Source organism: Nyctereutes procyonoides, unplaced genomic scaffold (genome assembly GCF_905146905.1).
Source record: "Nyctereutes procyonoides isolate TBG_1078 unplaced genomic scaffold, NYPRO_anot_genome, whole genome shotgun sequence".
NCBI lineage: Eukaryota > Metazoa > Chordata > Mammalia > Carnivora > Canidae > Nyctereutes > Nyctereutes procyonoides.
Window position 1 is genome coordinate 19,383,557 of NW_026575021.1, and position 18,355 is coordinate 19,401,911.

The 18,355-nt window shown below is 34.2% G+C and overlaps 1 protein-coding gene across 7 annotated transcripts in view; it reads left to right on the forward strand.

The window, feature by feature from the left end:
• APC (APC regulator of WNT signaling pathway) overlaps window positions 1-18,355 on the forward strand; it is a 123,087-nt gene that overhangs the window by 56,131 nt on the left and 48,601 nt on the right. For 6 of the 7 annotated variants that reach the window (XM_055340102.1, XM_055340120.1, XM_055340149.1 and 3 more), the window contains 3 exons: window positions 463-664; window positions 6,538-6,646; window positions 9,232-9,345. In XM_055340102.1, coding sequence (XP_055196077.1) covers window positions 463-664; window positions 6,538-6,646; window positions 9,232-9,345 — 425 coding nt within the window. The remainder of the gene's footprint in view (window positions 1-462; window positions 665-6,537; window positions 6,647-9,231; window positions 9,346-18,355) is intronic. The other variant, XM_055340130.1, reaches the window with a different exon arrangement.

Below are 18,355 nucleotides of genomic sequence, written 5' to 3' on the forward strand. Positions count from 1 at the left end.
TTATTTAGTCGGAATTTAAGGAAAGACATTTTGTGTGATTTTTCTTTAATGTATTCCTTTTTCTGTGACTGAAGCTATTTTGGAGGGAAAATTTAGTCATTCTATTCCTAAATAATTGTTTATTCAATCATGTGTCTTTGTGGCCTCCTCTATCAGAAATGTAGAGTTGCAGTGAACACTTTTTTAATGATTTGATATTTGTATATAGAACATTAGCATTTGTGGTAAGGATTCTCTGTTTCCTGCATAAATTTGCTGCTCTATAGCTGCCATAATTTAGTACTCCTGCAGGCTTTATGTAATATATATAATATATATTCAATTATATTATAAAATGGGTTAAAATTTGAGGACTAAAATCTGAATCTAATATTTTATTTCCAAGAGAATATAATTGCATTAGCAATATTTTAGATCCCTTAAAGCAATTGTTATATAAAAACTTGTCTCTCTTCCATTTAGAACTTAACTTAGATAGCAGTAATTTCCCTGGAGTGAAACTACGGTCAAAAATGTCCCTCCGTTCTTATGGAAGCCGCGAAGGATCTGTATCTAGTCGTTCGGGAGAGTGCAGTCCTGTTCCTATGGGTTCATTTCCAAGAAGAGGGTTTGTAAACGGAAGCAGAGAGAATACTGGTTATTTAGAGGAACTTGAGAAAGAGAGGTAACTTTTCTTCATTAAATCATAAACTTGTATACTCCCAATTTTTACTATTATTTTGTCATTTTGTAATATAGGAATTATGAAGCATGAATGGCAGGTGATCATGAACACTTAAGAGAGCTGTTTACATTTATTAATTCAAAGGTAGTATGTTACTGATCACACTTATATTAAATCCAAAAATGTAGGGATCCGTGGGTGGCACAGCGGTTTGGCGCCTGCCTTTGGCCCGGGGCGCGATCCTGGAGACCCAGGATCGAATCCCACGTTGGGCTCCCGGTGCATGGAGCCTGCTTCTCCCTCTGCCTGTGTCTCTGCCTCTCTCTCTCTTTCTCTCTGTGTGACTATCATAAATAAATAAAAATTAAAAAAAAAATAAATCCAAAAATGTAATGAGACAATATTAAATATGAAAATGTAGAGCACCTGGGTGCCTAAGTGATTGAGTGTCTGCCTTTGGCCCAGGTCGTGTTCCCAGGGTCCTGAAATCGAGTCCCCCATTGGGCTCCCTGCATGGAGCCTGCTTCTCCCTCTGCCTGTGTCTCTGCCTCTGTGTGTGTGTGTGTGTGTGTGTGTGTGTCTCATGCATAAATAAATAAAATCTTAAAAAAAAAAAAAGAAAATGTAAAGGAGGCAATTCTTGGGATTCTAAGACTTGTACTTTGTTACTTAAATACTTCACGTGCCCTGTAGGTTGAATAAGACACATGATCACAGTATTTAGGTCAGGTTAAAATATGTAACTGATTTTTAATTGAATTTTTTGTTACCTTTTGAAATAAATTGAGTAACTAGAGAGTCAGTCTGAGGTAACTGTTTCCATTAGGGAAGTCCTATTAAAAGTAGCCACAAATATAACATTTCTTAATTTATCAGTTTCAGTATCTTAAAAAACACTGCTTGACGTATATTATCTAGTTTCTCACAGTTAATTTATTAATTCTCTTACCGAAGTTAAAATCTTACTACAAATACTAGAATATATATCATTATCAAGAACTTTATCAAGTGTTTTGTAAAAGGTTATGGAATTCCTTAATGCATGAATAACTCACCATTTTTATATTCCTAAAAGTTTTATTAAACATTCAAGCAATGTTAAAATGTATAAACATTACATATTAGCTCTGTAACCTTGGTCATGTCATTAAATTTTGTGTTTTCTCCTGTAAAATAGGGATATGGTTGTACCTTGCAGAGTTGTGAAAAGTGGTGGTTTATGTAAAAATGTCCAGCATATCTAACTGAAAGGCAAAAGACTTTTTGCGTGCTGTCTCTCTAGTTTGAAGTGTGTGCATCTATAAAAATAGATGTAGCACTAAGCTTTATTTCCTCTTGAGTTTACATGAATCTGTTTCACACCTTGAACCAAGACTATTTCTATCAGACAACATAGGAAACACTATTGTGAATAGGAAGCTAACTGGGTCCACAGTCTTCCGTCTTTGTCCCCTTTGAACTCTGTTAAGAGACACAGGATATGTGACCATGCCCCCTTTCCTAGGAACATACTTTGCTCCATGTAGATAAAGTCCCAAGTTTATTAAGTAGAGACAGAGAGGAGCGTACGTGTGTATGTACTTCTAAGATGTCTTGCGTCCTCTTGGTTTTCACTACGTTGGAGGAGGATGTTGGGTCCTTGCATATATGACAGAACCGTTACTTTGCTCTCATGCAGTTGATAGGTTAGAGAGGTCTAGGCTCAAACTCATTTTCCTTCTTCATAATCATTGTCTTTGATGAGAAATTTAATACGAGTCTGATTCTCATTCCCATGAGGGTTGCCATTTTTCTTCTGTAGAAGCTTTTTTTTTTTTTTTTTTTTGTAGAAGCTTTTAGAATGCCTCAGTATATGTGTTTTCTTCATCTGTCATGCTGGGTACTCACTGTGCCCTTTTAATCTGGAAAATTTATTTTCAAAATTCTGTCATGTAATTTCTTTGATTTTCTCCCCTGTTTTTTCTCTTCTTTCTTTCTCTCTTTTAAGTTACAGGTTCACTGTCTCTCTGTCTCTTTTTTTTCTTGTTTTCTGTATTGCCCAAGGTAAGTGCTAGAAAGTAGTCAAGCCAGGGCTCAAACCTAGCTACACAGCTCTTTAACCTTTTTGAACCTCAGTTTTCCAGTCTGAAGAGTGAGCCTAAGAATAACTACCTCAAAGGATGTTGTAAGGATTAAATTAGATTTTAAAAAAATACTTAGTGCTATGTCTAGTTCTTAGAACATTCAAAAAATGTAAGCTGTTGTCATGTTAGCTATTCACTCATTTAACAAATATTTATTAAATGCATAGTACATAATGTGCCATGCTCTTTTAGGTGACCCTGAGTCAGCTAGAGGACTAAGATGACATGAAACTTGCATTTTAGAGAAGACTTAACAATTGTTTAAAAAAGTCTAAACCCTAAAGCCCTACCTGCCTCTGAGTCTAGACCTGGTTTCAGTTCTGAGCCTTAATAAGCACTGTTGTCAATCACTATCATTTAACCACTTGTTAACATTTTGGCTCAAAACACTGTAACCGTGCTTCCCCATAGCATTTTACCATTGTTCCACCCTAAACTTGACAATAACAGCTTGTCCCTATTCCCCATAGCCTCCCCTCACTCTACTGCCTTTATTAACATTGGCCTATCAATATAAACACTTATAATGCCCAGCTCTTAGCCCATTTATTGGAGAGTAATCAGAGGAAATAGTAGCATCACTATTTGTTCAGCACCTAAGTCCTGGTAGGTCCTGCTAGTTCTCACCAGGGAGCACTGAAAAATATAATTAAATCTTGTCTTACAACAGCTTGTAAAAGGGGTTCAGGCTTTCTCTGGTGCTTTTTCCTGCTTCTGTTGTCAGAAATGGGAGGGAGGAGGCAGCTTCTCATTGGTACCAAGGTTGCTACATCATAATAAGCAGGGGCTTACTATCTCATGGATTCCCTCACTGCTGACATTGCCACATCAAAAATGAAGGCTTATTTCTTATATTTTTAATTGTTTCTCAGTAAAGGAAAGGGAATTTTAGCAAGAATATAACCTTCCACATACTCACATGCAAACATATTTTCAAAACAGTATAATCAAACAAAATTTTAAAGTAACAATACTAGAGGGGAACATCTCTGTAGATGAGCAAACTCCAGAAGTGATGATAGAAAATATCCACAAATTTGACTACAAAAAAAAAAAAAAATCAGAATCTTCTACATGACAAAGACATTGTAAACAAAGTTAAAAGACAAGTGATAAACAGAGAAAATATATTTATAACCCATATAACCAAAAGTATAATCATTCTTAATATAGATGAGGCCCTATAAAAAAGTAAGAAAAAGCTATAGGTGAGGAAATACAAATGGTTTTTAAACTTGAAAAAAAAATGCTTAACCTTACACTAAAAGAAATCAAATTAAAAACTTAGTGATACACTATTAAAAAAAAAAAAAACTAGGGGATCCCTGGGTGGCGCAGCGGTTTGGCGCCTGCCTTTGGCCCAGGGCACGATCCTGGAGACCCGGGATCGAATCCCACGTCGGGCTCCCGGTGCATGGAGCCTGCTTGTGTCTCTGCCTCTCTCTCTCTCTCTCTCTCTCTCTCTCTGTCTCTCTCTCTGTGACTATCATAAATTAAAAAATAAAAAAAACTAGATATGCAGAAATAAAGTTTGGTCAAACATTTATGTTGGTGAAAGTGGTAGGAGCATACATTGGTACAACATCTAATAAGAGCAGTAAGTTAAAAATTTACATACCCTAGGAATTTATCTTATATACATGCTTGCACATTTGTGAAATGGGACTATCTATAAGCATATTCAGTGTAGCATTGTTGATAATAGCAAAAGATTAGGAAGGCCCTAAATGCCCTTTAAAACAAAACTGGTTAAAAAAAAAAAAACTGGTTATAGTGTATCCCATTATGGACTCATGAATACTACGCAGCTAACAAAAAATACGTAGGACCTTTTTCTTTTCTGACACAGAATGATCTCCCAAGATCGATTTTTAAGTGATAAAAAGTTAATAGGGCAATACAAAGAGTAATAAACTATTGTTCGTGTTTAAAAATGTACATGTAAGTATACATGTAGATCATTGCATTTTTGTAGAATCTCTGGGAATATGCACAATATTTTGTTTTAAAGTTTCTGCAACTAATCTTTTTCTTTCTTTTAATTGTAATATAGTTAACTATATGTTAGTTTCAGGTATACAATCTTTGGTGATTCACCAATTCTGTACATTAGTCGGTGCTCTTAATGATAGGTGTACTCTTAATCCCCTTCACCTATTCCGCCTCCCCTCCCCCCACCAACCTCTCCTCTTGTAACATCAGTTCGTTCTCTGTAGTCTGTTTTTTGGTTTGTCTCTTTTTTTCTTTTTCTTTTTCTTTTTCTTTCTCTTTTTCTTTTTCTTTTTCTTTTCTTCTTTTTTATATTGGTCATCATTGTAGCCCTTAATTCCACATGAGTGAGATCATATGGTATGTGTCTGAATGACTTATCTCGCTTAGCATTATGTTCTTTAGATTCATCCATATTTTGCAAATGGCAAGATTTCATTCTTTTTTATGGCTGAGTAATATTCTATAGTTTGTGTGTGTGTGTGTGTGTGTGTGTGTGTGTGGGTGTGTGTGGGTATGCCTTTACACGTATATATGTGTGTGTATATATAAATATATATCAGTTGATAAAGCAACTCTAACATGATTCTTCACATTCACTTTATTTTCCCATTTATCATTTCAGCCCTAGCCGTATACATATATGTATCTATTCTTCTTTATCCATTCATCTATCGATGGACACTTGGTTTACTTTCATGATTTGGCCATTATAAATAATGCCACAGTAAACATAGGGGTATATGTATGTTTGTGAATTAGTGTTTTCATATTCATTGGGTAAATACCCAGTAGTAGAATTACTGGAGCATAAGGTAGTTCTATTTTTTAATTTTTTGAGGACCCTCCATACTGTTTTCCACAGTAACTGCACCAGTTTGCATTCCCACCAAAGTGCAGGAAGGTTCCTTTTTATTCCCATCTTCACCAACACTTGTTTCTTGTGTTTTGGATTTCAGCCATTTTGACAAATGTGAAGTGATATCTTACTGTAGTTTTGATTTGCATTTCCCTGATGATGAATGATGTTGAGCATCTTTTCATGTGTTTGGCCATCTGTATGTCTTTGGAGAAGTGCACAGTGACAAAATATTTCCTATTATTTTGAGAAGCTGAAAGCCACATCTGTGTCCAGGGCAGTGGCTTCCTATACTCTAGGTTTGTTTTTTGTGTAATTACTGCTTTTCCGTACTCTTTTTATTCTTATATTAATTTTGGGGTTTTGTTATATCTGTACTTTTTTTCTGCAAACCATCATGATATCTTTAGACTGTAAATAAATGTGAAGAAAGCCTTAGGTTGAAATGTAAATGTTCTAATAAGGATGTTGAGTATCTTATTTAGGTGAAAAAGTAAGAATTTTTTTATTTTTTATTTTATTTTATTATTTTTTTAAAGATTTATTTATTTATTCATTCAGACAGAGCGAAGAGAGAGGCAGAGACACAGGCAGAGGGAGAAGCAGGCTCCATGCAGGAAGCCCCATGTGGGACTCTATCCTGGGTCTCCAGGATCACACCCGGGGCTGCAGGCGGCGCTGAACCGCTGCGCCACCGGGGCTGCCCAAGAATTTTTTAATATTCAAATTTTAATGATTATAATATTCTAAGTCCCACCTTCAAAAATCCAAAATCAAAGTGTTCTGCTTATTCATTATTAAAACTTTAGGTTAAGTAGAGAACATTATAATTGCAGCTGATAAGAATTACTGTTATGTACTCTATTGGCATTGTGTAAACTTGTCTTTTTTTTTAAAAACAGATCATTACTTCTTGCTGATCTTGACAAAGAAGAAAAGGAAAAAGATTGGTATTATGCTCAACTTCAGAATCTCACTAAAAGAATAGATAGTCTCCCTTTAACTGAAAATGTAAGTAACTTAGCATTATGACCTATTTTAGACTTTAATAACTTTGATCTCTTAAAAGTACCTACGTTACTCATTTAAAAAATTCAAGATAAAAAAAACATTCAAGATAATTGCATTTTTAGTTATTTGTAAACTGTAATGTTTTATCTAACTTTAAACTCAAATATATAGTAATTAATGAATTTTTGTTTGTAAAGGTGATATAAACTTCATTATGCTCAAGCAGATATTTATTTTAAACCACCAATTAAGAAAATCTATTAGGTTTGCATTCTAAAGGACTCAATTCAACTAGGTAACTGGTTTTTTAATTCTGTCTGTTGAATTACCAAACATACTCTGAAAATGTTTATTACCATCTATCTTTTGAACCACTTTACATGCCATATAGTTTTTATAATAAAAGTGTCTTTAAAGATAATTTGAGTGCTATTCCAGTTATTATAAATAACAAAATCTTTTGGCCAGGATCTTAAGACTTTTTACAAGTACAAAAGTGTGTTTATTTGCAAATATAACTATGTGAAAAAGAACTTCATCTTGTCAGCCTTTCTTTCCCCAAGCTTTCCATGTCAGCTATTTTATTCATGGGATAACATGAACATTCTGAATGTTCTGGAATACATTAATAATTTTGAACAAGATTGTATTCTAACTGTTGTCCATAAATATTTTTTAAAAAGAGAAAAATAGAATAAAAGATATATTGTCCTCTGTTAGCTTAGAGTTTTAATTTTCTAATAACACTTTTGTGAGGATATAAATGAAAAACAAAAGTAGAAAGGAGCACTTTCAAAACATGTACTTTACCAGATTTCCTGGGTGGGCATTGTCTGGAAGGAGCTTAGAACCGGAAGCTTACGTGTGTAGTTTCCTAGAACAATCGTATAAGATTTTGAGAGGAAGAAAAGGATCCCTTTTCCTGACAATGTCCTTGACATCTTCCTGGGAGTTGAGGAGACCCAGATAGTAAAAGAACAGTTAATGGAAAGTTACTGGCATACAAGGATTAGGAACTCAAGAAGTTTTGGTGGGATTTTTACTCAAATAAAAAATACCTGAGCATAGTTTTGCTCACCATTCTCATTGATACTTAAAATATACAAAATTTAGAGTCCAGTTGTCTATATTAAATCAGGTTTAGGAAAGAGCTCAAGTGTGTGTGACAGTTAGAAAGCAGTTGGCTAATATCTGAAACAAAGAGGAGTTGTCAAATAAATTCTTCCCATATTTATTAAATAATCACATTTATTTAATAGGATATGTAAAACATTATAGGCCATTTCACAACAGTAGCAAATGTAAACTGCTTATATGTCATAAATATTTTTTAATTTCACAAATTATGTGTTTATATTGGGAAGCAAGTTAACACTTTCATATGTAAATACTTATCAAGATATTAGACATTGCTTTTAAAATATCAGATCTAAACCACATTATTGCAACATTGTTATGTTCAACTTTTTTTTTGCAGGGGTTTTTGGGAAATGGAGAATAAATAAGTGGAGCTAGGACTGGCTCATTGGGACTTAGAAATAACATACAGACTATTTCATCTGTATTGCAACCCATAATTTGGGTATGCTTATAGAAATACATTATCTGTGGAATGTCATCTGCATTATTGCAAGGGAAAAGGGTGAGAGCTTCCCTGATTTAACTGACAGTGCAGTTTAGAATCCTTGGACCTATAGAATGTTACTCTGAGTCTGACATAGGTCTCGCACAGCTTTCTTCTGAGTATATAGAGCATAAAAAATCTATACCACTTTCTCATTTCCTTCATGGCCCATTATAATTTTATTTAATCAGACTTTAGGTATTATTACCTCCTGGAGCATGCGTTTATAAGTTACATTACCTTGTCCTTTTCATCCTTTTGTATGCCTAGCAGTTATCTCAGTGCCTGGAATTTTAATTACAGAGTTAATTGATTAGAGGGCTAAATGAATTAACAACCCCTGCATGAAGAAGTACTTCTTGTTTATTTCAACTTTGTTTCACTTTTGGATTTTTACCAGAAAGTTTGTGTTGTTTTGCAATTTATGATTATCTGCAATAAATAGTTTTTCCTTATACATTTTCTTCATCTTATGAACGATTTTCTCTGTTCAGTATGAACATTTATAACAATCCTTAAGTTGAGGAATAAACTTAAGGATGATGAACTGCTTCTTAATTTTTTTATGTTGTCTACATTAATGTACTAATTTCTAACAAAGTAGGACATGGGAACTGAAGAAGGTTTACCTTAGCTGGGCCAATTAGATGTTTTAAATGAATCAGTACAATTTACATAAAAACATTTATGGCTATGGGGCAATAAAAGTGTTTCTTTTTCTTTCTTTTTTTTTTTTTTTAATAAAAGTGTTTCAACTCAGCATTTCACATGAGGGACCCAGACTGAGCCCAGCACCTATAATCAAATTTTAGGATTCCTTAAAATAAAAAATAATCTAGTTATGTGCAATAACGTACATATTTGATACTTATTTTATTTATTGGTATTTTTATGCATTTTGCTTCTACTGATAAACACATAACATGAGATATTAACATTTCAATTTAATTTGTGGTTTTAGTTTTCCTTACAAACAGATATGACCAGAAGACAATTAGAATATGAAGCAAGGCAAATCAGAGTTGCAATGGAAGAACAACTAGGTACTTGCCAGGATATGGAAAAAAGAGCGCAGGTAAATTATTTATTATTAAACTATAAAACAGCAGAGGCTAGAGAAGAGCTATTAAGAATGTAATGAATTATAGCTCTGTTAACATTGATTAAATATTATTAAAGATATTTATAAGTCTACTTTCACTTTGGCAGAACTTCACAGTAATAATTTATCATGGCTCCTGGGCAACATAACCAATGTTCAAATAATTTCACCTTCACCATATTTCATTTCTCTGATACTGTTCAGCTCTGCCCTGGAATTATAAGAGAGAAAAAGGGTTAGGTGCTGGTCATCTGGTAAGTGATGGCTAACTTCACAGATTTTTACTTCCTGTAATCTAAGTATGTGTAATGACATTCAGAATATTTCTCTGCTGTTTAAGTTGCATATGAAAAGGGAATTCCTCATTTAAGGAAAGTAGAGAGGAAACATAGAACAGTGAGAAAGGTAAGATGAGTTGGATGGAGAACATTCCCATATATCTCCCCTCAACTGATGTCAAGAAAGAATAGTAAATAGCTTCACTATTTGCTATGCATTTTCATACATTATTGAATTTAGACTTTTATATTTACACAAGTATATTACTGGCTAATGTTTTTAAGCCCTGAGGAGGCTTTGCTGTTTACCTTGTCTGTTTCAAAGTAAGTACGAACATTTAAAAAGGAAAAAAAAAAGGAAAGGAAAACTTTTAGGAGAAATTTGTTAAGAAAACATTATTTGAAAGATTTTATTTAAAGGAATAGTAAATAACAGGGAGAATATACATTCATATGAGTGGTATAAATACATTTTTGTATTCTAAAGAGTTTATTTTATAGTTTTAAAATCATTCATACATGACATTTTACATCCCCAAAGTGTAGTCTTTATCTTTTATATAGTAGCTTTCTAAACATAATATATATTCATTTTATGCTACAGTATGGAAGTAGACTAAGAAGATACTTAAACACCAGTACCATGGTGCATTTTATAGTCCGTACCTATTGGTTTCACGATGAAGCTAGAGACTCAACTAATATATCTATGTTAGTTATGTTGTAATTCGTATATGTAATACACTTTTTAATTTCCTCTCACCGCCCCCCCAAAAAAAAGGGGATCCCTGGGTGGCGCAGCGGTTTAGCGCCTGCCTTTGGCCCAGGGTGTGATCCTGGAGGCCCGGGATCGAATCCCACGTCGGGCTCCCGGTGCATGGAGCCTGCTTCTCCCTCTGCCTGTGTCTCTGCCTCTTTCTCTCTCTCTCTGTGTGACTATCATAAAAAAAAAAAAAAATTTCCTCTCACCCCTGTTCCATTCAAGTTAGTGTCTTAAATGCCAAAAGTAAAACTTTAAAAATAAACCTTTTGGGTGCCCGGGTGGCTCAATTAAGTGTCCAACTCTTGGTTTCGGCTCAGTTCGTGATCTCAGGGTCTTGGGATGGAACTGCACATCATGCTGCCACTCAGCAGGGAGTCTGCCTCAGATTCCCTCTCTCCCCTTCTCCCTCTGCCCCTCCCCCGCTTGCGCTCTCTTTGTGTGTGTCTCTCTCTCTCTCTCTCTCTCTCTCTCAAATAAATCTTTACAAGAATAAGCCTTTCAGTAGAAAACCATACATGAATATCTTTCTAATATTGGAGTAATAAAGGATTTCCTAAAAAAGACACAAAGCACTATTTTTTAAAGAAAAAAGCTGGTAAATTTCACTGTATTGGATTCAGAATCCAATACAGGTACCTTAAACATACATAAATTTTGGGAAGAATGGTAAGTAACTTAGTAAATATATAGGTACAACTAGCAATCTACGTGGGAAAAATAAAATTAGATCCCTAACTCACATATTGTATAAGAAAAATTACAAATGGATTAAATATCTAAATGTGAAAAGTAAACCTATAATTAATGGAAGAAAATACAGGACAACAAATGTAAATGTCATAAAATTTTAAAACATTCTGCAGAAGATAAACTAAGGGAAAATATTTTTGACACATAAAAGAAGAACGGTCATTAGTCCTATAATGTAAGAATTCCTACAACTAGTAAGAAAAAGGCAACTCTTTTTTTAATGGGTAGAGGATGTAATCAATTTATTGAAAAGAAAATGCAGATGATTAGTAAACACAGATGACTGGTAAACAAGGGAAATTCAAAATAAAATCCATTCTTGCCTATGCCTGTGTGAGATTTTCTGTCTCCAGCTATCTCTGCTAACAGTCTGGTTATTTACTTACTTTTTATTTGTTCAGCATATATATGGACACTTAGTATGATGGTCTCTACTTTCTTATATACCTGTAAGCAAAGGCTGGGGAAATGTACACCAAGTTGTTACTAGAGCTAACTTTTGGGGACTAGGGATTGGTAGGGTGAAAGTTCTTTACACTTCCATTTTACTATAATTTTTCGTTTCTTCTATATGTCTCCAACACTTGGAGTCAGACTCATAATTAACAGTTGGTGGGCAATGAAACATTAGCTTGTTTAACTTATATTTTCCTGAATACTACTGAAGTTGAATATTTTTTCATATACTTATTAGACTTTTGAACTTCCTGTTATTCATCTTTTTCCCATTTTTCTATTATGTTAAATGTCTTACTCTTAAATACTTGCAAGTTGTATTAATATTCTTTTAATACCCCTCTGTTATAGATAATGCACATCACAACCCCTCCCTGCAAAATCTATTGCCTATTTTAGCTTTGTGATAACAAAAATTAGTTTTGTTGTAGAGCTAAATTAATTATATTGTCATAGTTGTGCTTTCTATGAATTACTTATACATCTTTTCCTTTTCCTATCTTGAAATCATAAGTTATCCTTCTATTATTTCTAATAGTTTTAATGTTTTATTTTTATTATTAGGTCTTTAATTCATCTCCAACATGCAACTGTGTGTGTTTTGGAAGTAGGGATCTAATTTTACATAGATACCCATGAGTATGTATATATACCTAATTATTTAATATATAACTTACATTTTAAATATTAGTCTTTATTACTATATGAGCAATTATATGTAATAATATATACACAGAGATACATGGCATATTTACGTTTTTAACTAAATTACTCATTATCTTTATTTGATATTCCACTATTTCCCCATTGATTAGTAACATCATCTCTGGCATATGGTAAGTTTATATTTGCTGAATATTTCTAGATTTTGTTCCACTCATTTATTTTAGTTTCTCTGTGCCTGCACTGACAATACATTTGTTTTATTTGCAGTAGTTTTATGAATCTTAGTACCAGGTAGAGTGAGTTCTCCTCTTTTTGTTTGTAAAAATCTAGTTATATTCCAGTTCATTACTTTTTCATCTGAAATTTATTATCAGCTTCTCTAATTAAAAAAACAGCCTGATACATTTTCTTTAGAATTACATTGAATTTATAAATTGATTTGAGGAGAATTCGTATCTTTACAATATAAAGATTAGTTCTTGTTTGAAAGGATGGCCTGTGGAGCCTGTCCTCCTGGGTTCTAATTCTAGACAAGCTACTTACACCAAGCACTGATTTTGGGTAAATTTTCTGCCTCAGTTTTCTCATTGGTAAAATCTAATGCTAAACTGAATGAGTTAATGAGTTAATACATGTAAAAGTACTTAGAATCTGGCCCATAGTAAACATTCAGTATATATTAGGTGTTATTAATTTTATTTCTTCACTCTTTTAGGTGTTATTTTATGTCCCTCAATAAAGTTTTGTGGTGTTCTCTATAAAGATTTTATACATCTTTTTCAATTTATTCCTAGATGTAATATAGTTTTTGTTACTGTTATAAATGAGATTAACTATGATTACTAAATTACTTTTAAGTAATAAGTATCCAGGAACTTTCTTGAGCTCTTTTATTAAATTGTCTCAGTAGTTTAAGATTTTCTTGCATTTTCCACATAACTATCAAATATGACAGTTGGATTTTTTTGTATTGTTTGCAAAATAATGATAATTTTGTTTGCCCTTTTCAGTTTTTTTTTCTATATATATATTACATAAGAACTCTAATACATATTTGAATAAGAAGCACTGATACTGGTCTTCTCTGTCTTATTATGACTCTAAAGGGACTCCTCTTAAAATTTCACTGTTAAATGTGTTGTTTACTCAGTTTTTGGTAGATAACCTTTCTCAAGTTGAGGAATTTACCTTCTGTTCCCAGTTTGTTAATAAGACTTATCCTGACTCTGTATTGAACTTTATTATAATTTTTTAAAATCAGTTTTTTGAAAGTCACACCAACTACATAACCCTGAACTTTTAAGCTACTTATTACTAAGCATAATTTCATAAATATTCAAGGTTATCATATTAAAAAAGGAAAGAAATACTACTGACTTCATTTTCATTTTGAGAAACAAAAGCACAGAAGTTACATTATTAGAAATCCTCCATCTCAGTGGGTTATCAAGACATAGAATGACTTCGAGATTTACTGGCATATTGGCAATACAGAAATCAAGAGGAATATTAGATATAATTTCCTATTTTCATCTTTTAAATATTAAAAATTTTAATTTAAGATTTTATTGGTTGGCCCCCCACCCCACCCCCAGGCTATGCTTCTAAGGAGCCCATTAGGCAGCTTTAAGCCCAGCACTGTAGGGCTTCTGGCACTGCCCCCTAGCTCTGTGCTATGGGAGACCTGCTCTCTCCAATACTGTCTTAGCCAGAGCCTATATAGGACAGTGCTGCAGGCCTGGCAGTGTGTGGGCAGCCCCTACAGTGACCAGCACACTCCATAATGACTCCTACCCCAGAGAAAGGGAAAGATAACCATACACACCATTTCAGAGGAGGCCCTGGCAGCAGGCTGGAAGCAGACAAGTGGTGTGACTGCAGGTTGCACCCACCAACAAAAGCTGCTCAGGACAACACAGGGGAAGCACACAGCAGTTTGATGCTATAGCATCTCTAGGAAACACCTGGTCTGACTCAACCTAAATCCAAGGCATCCCCAGACTGGCCCACTAACACCATAGGAACCAGACACTGCCCACAACAGGGGAAAGAGAGCCATTGCAGATAACTAGACTGAAGGGAAAAACAGCTCAGCTACAACAGCAGGGCACACACATCACACATAGAAGATAGCCTTAAAGCACCACATTCTGGTAAACATAGGACTTTGCACAGCAGGGCACTATAGGACCTCTTCTTCATAAGGCCATTACATTGAGGTGCAGGAAACATAGCTGTCTTTCCTAACACAGAGAAGCAGATGCAGAGAGCTATACAAAATGAAGAGACAGAAGAATATATCTGAAATGAAACAATAGGACAAAATCACAGCAGGAGCCCTAAGTAAAACAGAGATATGTAATGTGCCTGAGAATTCAAAAAAATGATCATTAATATACTCACTGGGCTTGAGAAAAGAGTGGAGAACATCAGTGAGACCCTTAACAATGAGATAAAAAAGAACCAGTCAGAGATGAAGAACACGATAAATGAATTAAAATTACACTAGATAGAATAAATAGTAGAAGCAGAAGAAAGAATCAGTGACTTAGAGGACAGAGTAATGAAAAGTAATCAAGCTGAGCAGATGAGAAAAAAATTATGCAAAATGAGAATAGACTTAAGGAACTCAGTGACACCATCAAACATGATAACATTTGCATCATAGAGATTCCATAAGGAAAAGAGAAAAGGGGGCAGAAAATTTATTTGAAGAAATAATAGCTGAAAACTAACTGAATCTGGGGAAGGAAACAGAAATCCACATCCAGGAGTCACAAAGATCCCCTAACAAAATCAGCCCAAGGACATCCACACCAAGACCCATAGTAATTAAGGTGGCAGAAAGTAGTGATGAAGAGAGAATTTTAAAAGCAGCAAGAGAAAAGAAAGCTGTTACATACAAGGGAAACCTTATAAGGCCATCAGATTTTTCAGCAGAAACTTTGTAGACCAGAAAGGAATAGCATGACATATTCAAAGTACTGAAAGGAAAAAAACAAAAAACAAAACAAAACAAAATACTGTCTCCAGCAAGGCTCATTCAGAATAAAAAGAGAGATCGAGTTTCCCAGACACACAGAAAAGTAAAGGAATTCATTTCCACTAAACCAGCCCTACGAGAAAAGTTAAAGGGGACTCTTCAAGTGGAAAGTAAAGACCATACACAAGAGTAAGGAAATAGGAAGCACAAAAATAGTAAAAATAAGTATATTGATCAAAATCAGCCAAAGGACTTAACAAAATAAAAAGATGTAAAGTATGATACCATATACCTAAAACATGGAGAGGAGAGGAGTTAAGAATGGGTTCTACTTAAGCAACCTTCATTTTAGTATAGACTGCTATATACAGAAGATGTTGCATACAAACCCAATGGTAACTACAAATCAAAAACCAATAATTTGCAAAAATAAAAAAGAAAGGAATCCAAGCATATCACTAAAGCAAGTCAACTAATCGTGAGAGAAGAGAGCAAGAGAAGAAAGAAACAGAGAAAAACTACAAGAACAACCATAACACAAGCAACAGAATGACAATAAATACATACCTATCAATAATTACTTTGCAAATGGACTAAATGCTCCAATCGTAAGACATAGGGTGACAAATGGATTAAAAAATAAACTCATCTATATGCTGGGTCTCATTTCAGACCTAAAAATACATGCAGATTGAAAGTAAAGGAATGGAGAAACATTATCATGCAAATGGATGTGAAAGAAGCTGAGATAGCAATACTTCTATCTGACAAAATAGACTGAAACAAGAGACAAAGGACACTATATAATCATTAAAAGGACGATCCGGTAGGGAAATCTAACAACTGTGAGTATTTTGGCACCCAAATATTTAAAGTGGTTACTAACAAGCGTAAAGGAAGTAATAGGTGGTAATACGATAATAGAAGGGACTTCAACCACCCTACTTACATCAATGGGCACCCTACTTACATCATCTAAACAAAATCAAGAAGGAAACTGGCTTTGAATGACACATTGGACTATGTGGATTTAACAGATACATATTCAGGACATTCTGTCCTAAAACAGCAAAATACACAATCTTTTCAAGTGCCCATGGAACCTTCTCCAGAGTAGATCACATATTAGGCCACAAAACAAGTCTCAACAAATACAAAAAAATCAAAATCAATTTATGCATCTTTTCTGACCACACCACCATGAAACCAGAAATGAACCACAAGAAAAAATCTGGAGGGATCCCTGGGTGGCGCAGCGGTTTGGCGCCTGCCTTTGGCCCAGGGCGCAGTCCTGGAGACCCGGGATCGAATCCCACGTCGGGCTCCCGGTGCATGGAGCCTGCTTCTCCCTCTGCCTATGTCTCTGCCTCTCTCTCTCTCTCTCTCTCTCTCTGTATGACTATTGTAAATAAGTTAAAAAAAAAAAAGAAAAAATCTGGAAAGACCACAGATATCTGAGGCTAAATAACATGCTACCAAACAATGTATGGAGTCAACCAAGAAATCAAAGAGGAAATCAAAAAAATACATGGAGACAAATAAAAATGAAAATACAATGGTCTGAAATCTTTGAGATTCAGCAAAAGCTATTCTAAAAGGGAAGTTTATAGCAATACAAGCCTACTTCAAGAAATATGAAAATCTCAAATCAAAAAATCTAGCTTTTCACTTACAGGAGCTGAAACAGAAGAACAAACAAAACCCAAAACTGGTAGAAGGAAGGAAATAATAAAAATTAGAGCAAAAATAAACAAAATAGAAACTTAAAAAAACCAATAGAACATATCAATGAAACCAGGAGCTGGTTCTTTGAAAAGATCAACAAACTAAAGGCTTCATAAGCCTTTAGTGAGACTCAAAGAGGACTCAAAATCAGAAATGAAAGAGAAGAAATAACAAATGATATCACAGGATTATAAGGGTGTTATAAAAAAATTATATGCCAACAAATTGGACAACCTAGAAGAAATGAATAAATTCTTAGAAATAAGAACCTTCCAGATTGAATCAGGAAGAAACAGAAAATTGGAACAGACCAGAAATTGAATTAGTAATCAAAAGACTGCCAGCAAGCACGTCCGGACTAGATGACTTCACAGCAGAATTCTACCAAACATTTAAAGAAGAGTTAATACCTATTCTTCTCAAACTTCCCAAAAATAAAAAAAAAAGGGGGAGAGAAAACTTCTAAATTCATGCATTACCCCAACATAATATTAGCAAGCTGAATCCAACAATACATTTTAAAAATCACTCATCACCATCAAGGGGGATTATTTCCAGGGTGCAAGGGTGGTTGGATATTTGCAAATCAATAAACATGATGCATCACATTAATAAGAGAAAGGGTAAAAACCCTTCACAAAGTAGGTCTCGACGGAACATACCTCAACATAATAAAAGCCTTATATGAAAAACCCAGAGTTAACATCATCCTCAATGGGAAAAAACTGAGAACTTTTTCCCTAAGTTGAAAAACATGGCAAGGATATCCACTCTCACTTTTATTAACATAATACTGGAAGTCCTAGCCACAGCAATCAGATAAGAAAAAAGAATAAAAGGCATCCAGATTGGTAAGGAAGAAGTAAAATTTTCATCATTTGCAGATTACATGACACTATATAGAAAACCCTGGAGACTCCACCAAAAAACTACTAGAATTGACAAATTCAGTAAGATCCTAGGATACAAAATCACTGCATAAAAACCTTTTGCATTTCAATACATCGATAATGAAGTAACAGAGAAGTTAAGAAAGCAATCCCATTTACAACTGCAGCAAAAATAATAAAATACTTAGGAATAAACCTAACCAAGGAGGTGAAAGACCTAAAACACTGATGAAAAGAGACTGAAGATGACACAAAGAAATGGGAAGACATTCCATGCTCATGGATTGGGAGAACAAATATTAAGATATCTTCACTACCCGAAGCAATGTAACACATTTAATGCAATCCAAATACCAATAGCATTTTTCACAGAACTAGAACAAACAATCCTAAAATGTATATGAAACCACAAAAGACCCAAATACCTAAAACAGTCTTGTAAAAAAATAGACAAAGCTGAAAGTATCATAAT